The following is a 12,380-nucleotide window of genomic DNA, read 5'->3' on the forward strand; positions in this document are numbered from 1 at the left end:
AGAAAAAATTCCGATACGACAGATAAATTAATGAATAAAAAAAAACTTTTTGATTTTTAAAAAATTCTGAGTCAAAAATTCTTTAGTCCTAAAAATTAATGGAGGCCCTTGATTTTGAGTAAAAAAAATTCAAAAATCTAAAAAAATTTAGTCGAAAAAAAAAGGAAATATAAAATTTGGTACGTAAATTCCCGCAATTGAAATTTTTTACGCGCGAATTATTAAAATTTTTTTTTATACATTACAAGATAATTTTAATTTTTTGTTCGTTAGGCTCAAATAGAACTAAAAAAAACAATTCAAATATAAATGACTTTTGAAAAAAAGTTATTTAATTTTTTTAAAACACTATCTATTTATTGATGTTTTGGTAATTAATTTTTTTAACTTTTCGCGCATTTATTTAAAAAAAAAAAGTTAAAATAAAAACATTAATCGTTGATTTTGTATACAAATAACGTAGCTATAATTATATTTAATTACATTGCAATTATATATCATTTTTTTTAAATAATTAAAGATCATTGCTGTTGTTTTTGATCGTTTAATTCGAAAAAAAAATAATAAACGTTTATTTGGTGTGCGTGTTACGAAAACACATACACACGTTGTTTTAATTTAAATTTAATTTATATCCTTTTTATTTGTTGTTATTAATTTTTAATTTGTTATTTTTTACATAAATTTTAACCAATGAAATTCTATTATTGTTTGTGTGTATGTGTGATAATTTAAACTACTGCTGCAACGTAGTATTGCTATTATTTTTTTGTATTTGTTGCTGTGATTGTTGTTGTTGCATTTCAGCAGCTGCTGTGTCTTTCATATGCTTCTCTACCTGAAAAACAAAAAATTTATTATTAATTTATATATTTTTTTAATTGATAAGATTTTTTATTGGAGTATTTCTTAATTTTTTTACTTTACATAATCATTCTGTCTAAAATATTCAGTTTACGAAAATATTTGTTCCAACCTTTTTTGTAGAGAATTCAATTTCCTTTAAAATTTATTTCATATATTTTCATCATATCTTCAATAGTTTAGTAGAAATTTTAGATCAAAGATTAATTTTTTAAATTTCAATTAAAGGTTGAGATTTATTTACTGAAATTCAAAATTCTGGTAAAACTACCGGGTTTACACAAAATTTCATTGAAATCTTTTTTGTAGGGAATTTAATTTCCTACAAAATTTTCCTTACCCATTTTTTCATATTTTCAACAGTTGATCCGAATTTTGAATTTTATTAAACAGAAACAAAATTTCCCTTAAAATTTGAATTTTTCAAAATCAATGAATTTTTTTACTGACTCAAATTTCCATACATTACTAAAATTTTTCATTATTCTCGCCGTAACTTTAATTTATTTTAAAAAAATGTGTGATAAATTTCCGCGCAATAAAAAAAATCAGCTTTCAATTAATTCCCGCGAAAAATCAAAAAGTACAAAATAAAATTTTCTATGTGACAGTGGACAAAAAGTATCTTTTCACGATACCAGCATCGAAACTTTCAGTGTCTCTACAGCCAGTCGAAACAAACTAATTTCAGTCCAATGCCGCGAATATCAGCAAACTCATAAATTTTGAATGCCTGTCAGCGGCAGAAACAAACTTGTTTTGTCCCTCGGGAAGAAACAAATAATTTTTCTGCCCTTTGACTGAAGGCTTTCGCAACTCAAACTCTGATACTTGTAATTTGTTTACCAGCAATTCCAGCATTAATTTTATTTGCGTAAATGACAGTTCTGACTGTGATTAAGTTTTATAACAATTACTGTCAATAATAAATAGTATTTATAGTTTCTGCTTAATTATAAATTGCAACTGACAATTTACGCTTACGCTGATAGTTGATGACACCATTGGTCGAAAATTAATTTGTTTCTGACTGTCTGCTGACACTGAAACTAAGTTACAATGCAGGTAATCATGAAAAATATTGTGTGTAACTCAGGAAAAAAAACGATTTCTACCTGCGGGTGATGGGTGTCACGACTAAATATTTGACCCTGAATATCTAACGTCAAAATATCTAAGAAATTAGATCTAATCCAAAAATATCTTGTACCGTAGTAGAATTAAAACCTGATCTAAAACCAAAAACGATGATCGTTGATTAAAATATTTTGTCATTAGATCTTTTGTCGTCAGATATTTTAAATTAGATCTTTTGAATTAGTTATTTAGTCATGTAACCGGGTGATGTCAGCCAACCACCCTGGTCTGAAATCGTTTCCTTTCATCCCTCGTCACACAATATACTATTTTTTAAAAATTTTCGTGCCCAAAAACGATACCTCTACCCTACCCCTTATCAAAACTTCCAAAAATAAAATAAAAAATACTCCAATAAATTAAAAAAAAACAAAATAAATACTTACGACTTTTCTAACATGTAAATAAGGTTTAGATTCAGCGTTACCATGCACATTATCAACCTTGTAAGGCGGTACGATGGTGACATTATCCCATACGACAATATTTTGCCCAGACCACGTTATTTCATTAATTGTTTTAGAAATAGCTATAAAAAGTTTTTGTCCTTCTGGCGATACTCCGGCCTGCAGAGCTTTTACCATACGTTTTTTTTCTTCAACTTGATTACGTACACGTGTGTTTAGCCTCTGTAAATTGAGACTCTGTGGTGGCTCTGTTGTTGTCGGACTGACTTCTCTTTTAACTTGGACATCAGATACCAGTGATAAATTAACTATATGTACATCATTTACCGATGGTCTACCAGAGGATGATGGGCATTCTGATGTATAAATTAAGGAGAACAATAACCTTATAAATTTCAAATAAATACTTACGACTAAATGACTAAAACCTACAAGTAATTTATTAAAATAATAATAATTAATTATTTTTACGTATGTTAATTAATATTTTAAATAAAATGACACATTTAATTACACATTAACATACACAATTACAAAGACACTAGTGTACACACGGTTAATTATTATATTTTTTTAGTGTAGAGTTAATATATTATTAGGTTGTATTTAATTATAAAAGGATACTCAGTATAAGCATTTTAGTTTGTGGATCAAATGCGAGAACTTCACCCTCTATTTCTTTATTATAACAAGTTTTACATGCCACTGTACTTCCAATGCTAAACCAGTCGCTTACGCCAGCCATTTTTCGTATGTATGTTTTGCTCTGTCTAGATATATATAACTATTAAAAATGTGTGGTTCTAATGATATGTATCAACACAAGCTTGTTTTCATGTGACAGTTTTAAAAGCCAAAAGAAACTGGCGGGGTAAGTGCGGATACCATTTGCTTTCAAGCGCCACTTTCTGAGTCGCCATGAAATCGAACGGAAAAGACTAAATTTGTGCCGCCATCTTTGAAAAATAAATTGAATCTTCCGAGTCAATGGAAAACTTGCTGTCAATTCCAGGAGAGTGAATGTCACAGACATGAGACATTTTTGAATTTTAAATAAATAAATAAATTAATTAAAATAATGAAATTTAAAAAAACGCGCGTATTTTTCAATTATCCTGAAGTTAGCAGACAATTCAAAATTTTTTGATTTTTTTTTTGAACAATTAAATTTGAAGAAACAAAAAACTAAAAATATGCACATGTAGAAAATTTAAAAAACTACAGGTGCAATTTTTTCAAATATTTTTTTTCTTCCGGTTTATCATCTAAAAAAAGATCGAAAAATTATTAGACGTCTGCTAACTTCAGTATCATATTTTTCATTGGTCTAAATATGCATTTTTTAATTTTGGTTCTACTAGTTCTCATTATAAAAATTTAAATTTTGAATGTTTAATTTTACTCTGAGATTTTCATTAAAAATTATCTGTAGTGAAAAAATATTTTTAAATTTTACGCGCGTAGTACATGAGTGTGAATGTAGCAGACATCAGAAGAATTTAAAATTATAAATAAATAGAGTAAATAATTTAAAAAATAATATTTAGAAAAATGCACTTGTTAATTTCATAATTTTTTAAATGTGCAGTTTTTAAAAATTTAATTTGGTTTATTATTTACTCTATTTATTAATAATTTAAAATTTATCTGATGTCTGCTTCAGTATCGTAATGAGAATCGAGAATTGACAGCAGTATGAATGTGACAGGTGGTAATTTTTGAATTATTTTTTTCTACATCTTAATTAAAAAAAACTCAAAACATGCACATGTAGAAAATTTAAAAAAACACAGGTGCTTTTTTTAAAAATATTTTTTTCTTTAAATTTATCGTTTAAAAAAAAAAATTATCAGACGTCCAGACGTCGGCTAACTTCAGTATCATCAGGATCATTTCTGATTTGTATTTTTAAATAAAACGAGAGGTTATACACAAAATAATAAATAAATTTATATATTAATTGAAATATATATATAATTACTATTAACTAATAATTAATTAATAATAATAATTAAAAAAATGGATCGATGGGTTCATGATAATCTGTCATTATTGTTGGACTTCCCTGTACCTGAAGATTTAACTCAGTATGTTGAATTAAAAATAACAAAATAATTGTCAATTACTAATTAAATAATTACTAATTACAGGTACATACTTCAGATCCACAATGAAAGAGATTTAGATGATTACTTGCAAACTTTACTAGATTTTTCTAACCCAAAGCATCGTAATTTTGTCCTCGAGTTGAAACGAAAGAGGGGTAAGAAATTTCAAATTCTCATTTGTTCTTTTTTTTTAATTATCAAATAATCAAGTGATTGATTTTTTAATCAAGGAGCAGAAAATCATCTGACGGGTTACAAAAAAGTTGATGACAATTTTTCAAATCCCAATGGACAGCCGCAGAAACAAAGTGATAAAAAAAAAAATAAAACTAAAGACAAAGAAGAAAAAGAAATTTTGAGTGAAAAGAACGTGAAGAAAAAGTCGAAATTCGTCAGCATTTTTTCCGATGATGGGAAAGATAAATTTACCATTATGTTGAAAAGTAAATTTAATTATTTTTTACCGCCAAATTATTTAGTCGGTTGATTAAATTAATTTTTTTAAATTAATAGACAGACACAAGTGCGATTGCGAAGCAAAATCTCATTCTCTGATAAACAATTGTCTGAATTGCGGAAGAATTGTTTGCGCACAAGAGGGTTCCGGTCCCTGTTTTTACTGCAACGAGTTGGTCTGTACTCCAGATCAACAATCGATTCTTGCGATGCAAACAAAACAGTCAGACCACTTGTACAATAAATTGATGGACCAAAAAATAGCGAAAGATCAAATGCAGCAGCAAGCGGCTCTGCAGCAGAGAGATAAACTCGTCGAGTTCGATCGCAACAGGTAGCAATTTATTTCCTTATTAATTTACTAATTTATTTACATCCTTTAATTTATTTCAGTGTAAAACGGACTCAAGTTATCGATGATCAGTCTGATTATTACCAGTCAAGTGACAGCGTCTGGTTGTCAAACAAAGAACGCGCTGAAATTCAAAAGCATCAAGAAGAACTACGGAATCTTAAACACGCGTCGCGTTTCACTAAAAAAGTAACTCTCGATTTATACGGCCGTCAAATTATTGACGAGCCTGACGATTATGATATTTTATCTCTGCCCAATCAAGAGTATGCAGAAAATACAAACGACATTTGTCCTGATTTCGAATTCGATCTTCCTCAGGTAATTAAATTATTTTTAAATATTTATTTATTTATTTAAAATTTATAAATATTTCAGTACATCGAGACCAGTAACAAATTCAAAAATTCATCAGTTAATCCAAATGCCTCGGCTACTATTCGTCGTATTCAGGACAAAGAACTCCTGGATATGGTTGACGAAGGATACTGTCTTTCGATGCACCAACCGTACGCGTCTCTTCTAGTTGCTGGCATCAAAACGTATTAATTAAATACTTAACAACTCAGTTAATTAGTTAACTAATAAATTAATTAATTAATATATTAATTTAAATTTAGTCATGAAGGCAGAACCTGGTACTCAGCCCACCGCGGACGCTTGTGGATCCATGCAGCAGCCAAAGCTGTTTCTAAAGAAGAAATAACTAGTCTAGAAAATCACTACCGTCATCTCAGTGGTAAGTAAATTTTAAATTAATTTACAAATTAATTCAATTTTATTTAATTTAATTTAATTAATTGTTGCAGAAAATTTAAAATTTCCCAAGTCGTATCCTACTGGTTGTCTGCTAGGCTGCGTTACAGTCGTCGACGTTTTAGCCCAAGACGAATACCGTAAAATTTATCCCGATGGTGACTCAGACAGTCCCTATGTGTTTATTTGTCAAGACACGCATGAGTTGTCGCTCAAATTTCCAATGCAGGGAAAAAATAAAATATGTAAGTAATCACTCATTTTTTTATCGGTAATTTATAAACAATAATAAATTTTTTTCTTATCTTTTAGATAAACTGGATAAACAAATTCACAAAGCTGCGTTGAAACATTTAACTTGATAATAATAATAAATAATTTTTTTTGTTTAAAATACTTGTGGTTGTTGTGTAATTGAAGACACGTCCGATCCATTTCAAAATTAATTTATTGATGATATTTTATCTACTAGCATTTTCAGACCCATTCTAAAAATGCGGAGATATTCCGTAAGTTTTCCTTTTTGATAAAACACTTGTGACATCTACGTCATTGTCCTCAGCACCTGCTGAGTACATCATCGCGGTCAAAGAAGAGCGCAAACGACAGATATATCAGCGTGTCAGGTTTGTCGGAGTCCTTGAAGACACAAAAGTCTTTTGTATCTGCGTTAACTAGAATACCAACTTCGTCGCGAGCCTCTGGAATCGTGGATGCAGAAGGTCGTGATCCTCGGATCTCTCCTTAAGCAGCAGAACTTTATCCTGCGCTTGCTAATTATCTTGTTGATGGAAAATCGAAGCAGTAACTGATCGCGCTCAGGAGCGACGTCAGTAGAGTCGGACTACTGGGGATAAATCCCTGAGCATTTAAACAAAAATAATAAATAGTGACAATAACAATTCAACATTTTTATTGAATTAAATTTAAATAACATAAAAGCATAGATATATATTTAATATTTTACAAAGTCATTCATTCATATTCTCTAATAAACTTTTAACAATTTTTAATAAGGCCAGATAATGTCATTTTTTCAAAAATAATTCAGTCGAAACTCCGAAGTAGGAGAGATTCTAAAAAGTTGGTGCAAATTTGATCGAAGGTCTATGAGCCACAAAAATTTTGAAGTCATCACCCCAGGGGTTGAGAAAAAAAATATAAACACCCCCAGTTTAAATTCCTGTCCTGTTTAGAGGGACATTTTTTTCATAAAATATTCGCGCAAAATCTTTTTTTGGGGCCGTTTTTTTTTTTTTTATCAACCCCTGGGGTGATGATTTTTATATTTTAAGGGAGACAGGGGTAACATCAGACCTTCAACCAAATTTGCATCAATTTTATAAAATGTCTCCTACTTCTGAATTCCGACTGGACTAAAAACACAATTTTTCTTCCAACATGAGTCAGTATCAATAAAAAAAACAAATAAATAAATTATCGCTCTAAAATTAATTATAGTAATTAAATATAAGTAGGCGAGTCTTTTAAATTAGCCTGACATGCTTCGCAAGATTTAGCTTCTTTTTCATTAACAAGCGTACAGACCGGACATTCTTTGCCTCCACTGGCCAGTGGTTTGTCTTCGTTACCTTTTCGCCTGGATTTACCACACATTTCACAAATTTCCCGGTTTCCTGGATTTAAAAATGTACATGTCATGCAGTTCCACTTATCCGGGCACTTTTCCTTTATTATTTTACGACGGTCATGCTCAAGATTGCACTCTTGCTCCCGCTGATGCTCATGCTCGTTGATAAAATGATGATGAAGATCAACGTAGTCATCATGATTATCAATAGAAGGTTTGATGGACATGTTTTTAACCAGATCAATAATTTTTTTATTTTTAATTTGACTTGTCTTGGTGTCTTTCAACTTAATGTCATTACTCATTACATCACTTCCTTCACTGTCGTAATTATACGCAGGATTTAAATCAATAAGTTGGGTTTTGTCGTAACGTAAATTGCCATTGCCGTTTATTTTAGAATTTTTAATTATCGCGTTGCCATGGCGACGACGCGAGTCCTCATGCTTGTCAACAAATTGATTGTCAATTGTCTTGGAATTTGTCCTCCTGGTTGTGTGCTTACGCAAAACGTCTCCACGCTCAGCAACATCTTTAGAGTATCCAAGATCATCAAGACTGCGGTAGACGAAATCCCAGGAGTCTGCTGCCGTTGCTGAGTCGAGACTCATTGATGTTTTTATGGCCGTTGATTTATTCCGGTCGGAATTATCAACTGGTTCTGGTAGAGGTACTTTGGTAGCTGATGATTTGCTGCGACGATGAGTGCGTTTGTCATAATTCATTCCGTCGAGTTCAATCAGCGGCGCAGCTCGCGGGTACGCTGATGGAGGGACACCATAGAGTTGATTGAAGTGATTACTTATCAGCGGGTCGGATTCAAAGTACCTCAAGTCTTCGTATCGTTGATAATTATCAGGACAAATGATCCCAGGAACGTAACCAGTCGCTCCAGTGATTGGTACCACAGGAACTCTGGGCATTGTCAGTATTGGTCCAGGTCCAGGTGCTCCAGGCATTGCAACTCCATCAGTTCTATAATTACTTAGTTGATACTGCGCACTATTGATTGGATTATTTATAATTGCCGGCTGCGCGTAATGTAAATCATAATTAACGTGTTTACGTCTCTGCTGAACGCGTTCCCAGAACCTGTGATTCAACGCGCGGATCGCGTTCTCTGGAGTACCCACGTGTTTTTCTCTAAACTCCAGGACTTCTAGCCAGGAGACCGTGAATGTCTGGGAGACATTTTCCCAAATCTGTTTTATTATTTGACACTCGACGAACGCGACGATGGCATCCCGGCTGACATACGAAACGCGGTCGGGATCTATCGGGCCCTCTAGTGCCATCACCCCTCGCTCGTGCATTCCAGTATGTTTGTAACCCATCAGCTCGAACATCAGCTCAGCTCCAATCAAATTAGTCTCGATCTCATGCTTGTAAAAACCGCTGTAAGTCCTCAGTGTCCGGTACTCTTTCCTCCAGGGTTGCGCCAGCAAATTTGCCGCGTAAAGCGAAATTGCGATCCATGCGGAACACGCGCGATAGCCGCTGAAATCCGGAAGTGTGGCTGCTGATTGATGGAGAATGTGGGCCGTCTGCTGGAATACGTATTTTTTTTCATGCGGCACCAGGTGTAGATATTCTTTGATGAACCCTTTGATGAAAATTTTAAATAATTGCAATTTTATGATACTAAAGTAAACCATGATCCTGAATTTAGAAGACAATTAACAATTTTTGGATTTTCTCAACGTCAATTACAAAAAAAACACAAAACTCAAAAATGCACATGTAGAAAATTAAAAAATCTACAGGCGCAATTTTTTAAAATATTTTTTTTTGTATTCTATCGTTTGAAAAAAAATTCAAAAACTACAAAAGGTCGGATAACTGCAGTATCAAAGTAAACCAACGTCTAATAATTTTTGAATTTTTTTTAAAAAACGATATATTCAAAAAAAATATTTAAAGAAATTGCACCCGTAGTTTTTTTGATTTTCTACATGTGCATTTTTTTTTATGTTTTATTTGTCAAAAAAAAAATCCAAAAATTATTAATTGTCTGCGAACTTCAGAATCATCAAATTTTTACACGAAATTTGAATTTAAGTTTTTAAAAAAATAAATACCTTCAAGTTTCCGTCTCAGTTCAATTTTTTTTTCACTCTCGTCTGTTTGTAAATACGCAAGATGACTTTTTTCAACATTTATACTTATTTCCTCTAGTTTGTCAATTATTGTTCCTCCTGGACGGTCCAATATGTCAAATGCCATCATTTTTAATCACTAAATACATTTAAATAAAATTAATTAAACAAAATAAAGTGACAGCAATTAATTATTTAAATAAATAATTACCGTGAGATGAAAATTTAAAAAATTTATATGGTAATTTTTGTATGCCTGCTCATACTGTCTCGGCCTATAAATAAAAATTCTAATTATAGACAATGGGTAAAATCTAGACCCGTATTTAATAAATAATTTAATAATCACCTTTTCTACTTGACCATTTTTGCAACAAAACTTTAAACGCTCACACATTTTTTAAACGAATTATTTAAAATGTTTATTTTTTTTTTAAAAACATTAAATTATTTATTGATAAATTTAAATTTAAAAAACGTGTAATTAAATTTAATTAATTGGTTAATTATGATGAAATTTAGTTAGTAATTCACCAAAATATATAAATATAAATAATTGTTATAAATTGTTCGAGGTTATTATTAAAATTCACAAAATATAATAAAGAGTAAAAAATACGCAACTGAATTCAGCGCCATCTCTGCAGTTTCTTTTTTTTTCAAATATTTATACAAAAAAAAATTAGAATGCAGGTTACAGTTAATAATTAACTAATTGATGATTAAAAACTCCAATTAAAAATTTAAATCGGAAATTTTGAATTAAATTTCAATCAGAATTGGCGGGAATTTTAAATCAGGAAATAAATGAAATAATTTTTAAATAATAATTAAATTTATTGGTAATGCGGCATTTAAAATTCACACGCATTGCACACAAATACATTACATATAATTACAATTACATTACGCATTATTATTATTATTATATTAATTAATATCGAGTAATTAATGAATATGAAAATATTTTTATAATTTATAATTGATAATTTAATAAAAATGAGGTTTTAAAAAATTTATTTAAATGTAAACATGCCGCGTATTTGGAATGTAGCGTGTGACCTGTCAAAAAAAATTAAATATAGGATTTAATTGTAAGTGTTGTTAATTATTGAGGAAAAACAAAAAAATCTTGAGGTAATTTGAAATATTATTGAGAGTTTGTTAAATTGAGACGTGGTCTTTTACAACGTCGTACTGTCACTTCTTCGGACTGATCATTTCCGCCAATTGTTGATAGCAAATCACGTTTTCTTTCAGCATTCTGTCAAAAAAAATATTTTATTACGACACTGGAGTTAGTAAACAATCAACAATTTCTTTATTTCCTCGTAACAAATTAAAATCAACGATAAAAAATATGAATGTGAATGTAGCAGACCATTTATAAATTTGAATAATGAAATTTTAAAAAATGCGCGCGCTGATTTTTAAATTATCTGTGTATTTTTTAATTTTTATTTTACGTCAATTTTTTGTATTTATTCAAAAATTTCCAATGGTCTGCTACATTTACTCATAAAAAAATGTGAAATGCATATGAAGAAAATATAAAACAAAATCAGTGAAATTTTTTAGAATAATTTTAATTTTTACAAAAATTAAATTATTTGACGTCGGCTAATTACAGTATCAAATTTTATGAGTAATTAAATAATTTGAAAATATGAGTCCTTATTTTTTGTGACAGCTGTCATTTTTTTTTTAAATTTAAATTCCAAAAATATCTACAACCGGGAAATTTGAATTTTAAAATACTGTGCAATTAATTATAATTACAGTATTTATTTAATTGTAATTAAAACTAAAATATTTAATTGTTTTTTTATCAATTACCTTTTTGTCCCATTGTTGATGGAGATAACGTAGTAATATTGTCGTTTTTTCAGTGACAATTACTGTAATAATAATTTAATTAATTACAATAAATAAATCTCCTGTCATTATTATCCTAGACAAAATAATCCGTGAAAAATATCGCAATTTATCAGGAATTTTTTCTAGGATTTTATTATCTCAGATATTGTGGCCGGATATGAATAAATAAATAGTAATTATAATTATTATTCACCCTGTTCAGAAGGATAATCTTTAGTGGGTAAATAAACTGATGGCCTTTTAACGCACGTCCTATTTCCATTGTCAGTATGAAAATTTGAAAAATTATTTTCATCATGTGACGGAAGTCCTTTTAAAAACTCAGAGACTGACTAAATAACAAAAAGTAAATAATTAATTTAAAAAAAAAAAAAATTATTATTCGTAATCTAATTTAATTAACACGCGATAATTAAAATTTCCACGAAAAAATTCAAAAATGATTACAATTTTCAAATTTCGTAACATTTTACAAAATATACAAAAAGTTTGTTTGTATTTTTGTGGTTAAAAAATTTTTGTAAAAAATAAAAAACAAAATTTAAAAATAATAAAATATCCGCTTTTTTTTTTTACTTACCATTATAATAAATATGAAAAATAATTCAAAAAAATATAAATGTATATATAAATTTTAATATTTATAATATTTTGTATATTTAAAAATTTATTTGCATCAAGATGTAGAGTCACAAAATATATTCAAGTTTCAGGTTAAGTTTTGCTCGAATTGTC

General features: G+C 29.6%; 4 protein-coding genes across 5 annotated transcripts; 1 reads left to right on the forward strand and 3 right to left on the reverse strand.

Annotated features, from left to right (window-relative positions):
• Positions 1 to 528: 528 nt before the first annotated feature.
• On the reverse strand, positions 529 to 3,262 carry LOC130665653 (protein LSM12 homolog A-like). The gene is made up of 3 exons (XM_057466123.1): positions 3,033 to 3,262; positions 2,388 to 2,764; positions 529 to 838 (listed from the first exon to the last, which is right to left on the reverse strand). Exons 1-3 carry the CDS (start codon positions 3,151 to 3,153, stop codon positions 737 to 739), a joined length of 600 nt encoding a protein of 199 aa, XP_057322106.1. The 5' UTR covers positions 3,154 to 3,262; the 3' UTR covers positions 529 to 736.
• LOC130665649 (activating signal cointegrator 1) lies at positions 2,706 to 6,476 on the forward strand. Of its 2 annotated transcripts, none has more exons than XM_057466120.1 (9): positions 2,706 to 2,842; positions 4,559 to 4,671; positions 4,747 to 4,959; positions 5,030 to 5,306; positions 5,366 to 5,645; positions 5,703 to 5,866; positions 5,945 to 6,063; positions 6,134 to 6,325; positions 6,393 to 6,476. In XM_057466120.1, exons 1-9 carry the CDS (start codon positions 2,826 to 2,828, stop codon positions 6,440 to 6,442), a joined length of 1,425 nt encoding a protein of 474 aa, XP_057322103.1. In that variant the 5' UTR covers positions 2,706 to 2,825; the 3' UTR covers positions 6,443 to 6,476. The 2 variants fall into 2 exon arrangements, with proteins under 2 accessions (XP_057322103.1, XP_057322102.1); XM_057466119.1 differs by lacking the exon at positions 2,706 to 2,842 and adding an exon at positions 4,164 to 4,495.
• A 500-nt stretch (positions 6,477 to 6,976) lies between these two features.
• Positions 6,977 to 10,366, reverse strand: LOC130665648 (uncharacterized). Its single transcript, XM_057466118.1, has 4 exons — positions 10,117 to 10,366; positions 9,979 to 10,042; positions 9,750 to 9,906; positions 6,977 to 9,274 (listed from the first exon to the last, which is right to left on the reverse strand). Exons 3-4 carry the CDS (start codon positions 9,895 to 9,897, stop codon positions 7,545 to 7,547), a joined length of 1,878 nt encoding a protein of 625 aa, XP_057322101.1. The 5' UTR covers positions 9,898 to 9,906; positions 9,979 to 10,042; positions 10,117 to 10,366; the 3' UTR covers positions 6,977 to 7,544.
• Positions 10,367 to 10,583: 217 nt separating this feature from the next.
• LOC130665657 (DET1- and DDB1-associated protein 1) lies at positions 10,584 to 12,377 on the reverse strand. Its single transcript, XM_057466127.1, has 4 exons — positions 12,226 to 12,377; positions 11,839 to 11,977; positions 11,604 to 11,665; positions 10,584 to 11,031 (listed from the first exon to the last, which is right to left on the reverse strand). The coding sequence occupies exons 1-4, from the start codon at positions 12,226 to 12,228 to the stop codon at positions 10,918 to 10,920; spliced, it is 318 nt and encodes a 105-aa protein (XP_057322110.1). The 5' UTR covers positions 12,229 to 12,377; the 3' UTR covers positions 10,584 to 10,917.
• Between the last annotated feature and the right edge of the window lie 3 nt (positions 12,378 to 12,380).

This window comes from Microplitis mediator, chromosome 3, assembly GCF_029852145.1.
Source record: "Microplitis mediator isolate UGA2020A chromosome 3, iyMicMedi2.1, whole genome shotgun sequence".
In the NCBI taxonomy this organism is placed as follows: Eukaryota; Metazoa; Arthropoda; class Insecta; order Hymenoptera; family Braconidae; genus Microplitis; species Microplitis mediator.

Excerpts from the sequence above, each read along its gene's own strand:
- LOC130665653 (XM_057466123.1), bottom strand. The coding sequence starts at position 3,153 with ATGGCTGGCGTAAGCGACTGGTTTAGCATTGGAAGTACAGTGGCATGT. Across the intron at positions 2,765-3,032 it reads AACTAAAATGCTTATACTGA|AATGCCCATCATCCTCTGGT; the intron begins GTATCCTTTTAT and ends TTTATACATCAG. Across the intron at positions 839-2,387 it reads ATTTACATGTTAGAAAAGTC|GTAGAGAAGCATATGAAAGA; the intron begins GTAAGTATTTAT and ends TTTGTTTTTCAG.
- LOC130665649 (XM_057466119.1), top strand. The coding sequence starts at position 4,428 with ATGGATCGATGGGTTCATGATAATCTGTCATTATTGTTGGACTTCCCT. Across the intron at positions 4,672-4,746 it reads CGAGTTGAAACGAAAGAGGG|GAGCAGAAAATCATCTGACG; the intron begins GTAAGAAATTTC and ends TTTTTAATCAAG. Across the intron at positions 6,326-6,392 it reads GCAGGGAAAAAATAAAATAT|ATAAACTGGATAAACAAATT; the intron begins GTAAGTAATCAC and ends CTTATCTTTTAG.
- LOC130665648 (XM_057466118.1), bottom strand. The coding sequence starts at position 9,897 with ATGATGGCATTTGACATATTGGACCGTCCAGGAGGAACAATAATTGAC. Across the intron at positions 9,275-9,749 it reads ACTGAGACGGAAACTTGAAG|GGTTCATCAAAGAATATCTA; the intron begins GTATTTATTTTT and ends TTTTCATCAAAG.
- LOC130665657 (XM_057466127.1), bottom strand. Across the intron at positions 11,666-11,838 it reads AGATTATCCTTCTGAACAGG|TAATTGTCACTGAAAAAACG; the intron begins GTGAATAATAAT and ends TTATTATTACAG. Across the intron at positions 11,032-11,603 it reads ATCAACAATGGGACAAAAAG|AATGCTGAAAGAAAACGTGA; the intron begins GTAATTGATAAA and ends TTTTTTTGACAG.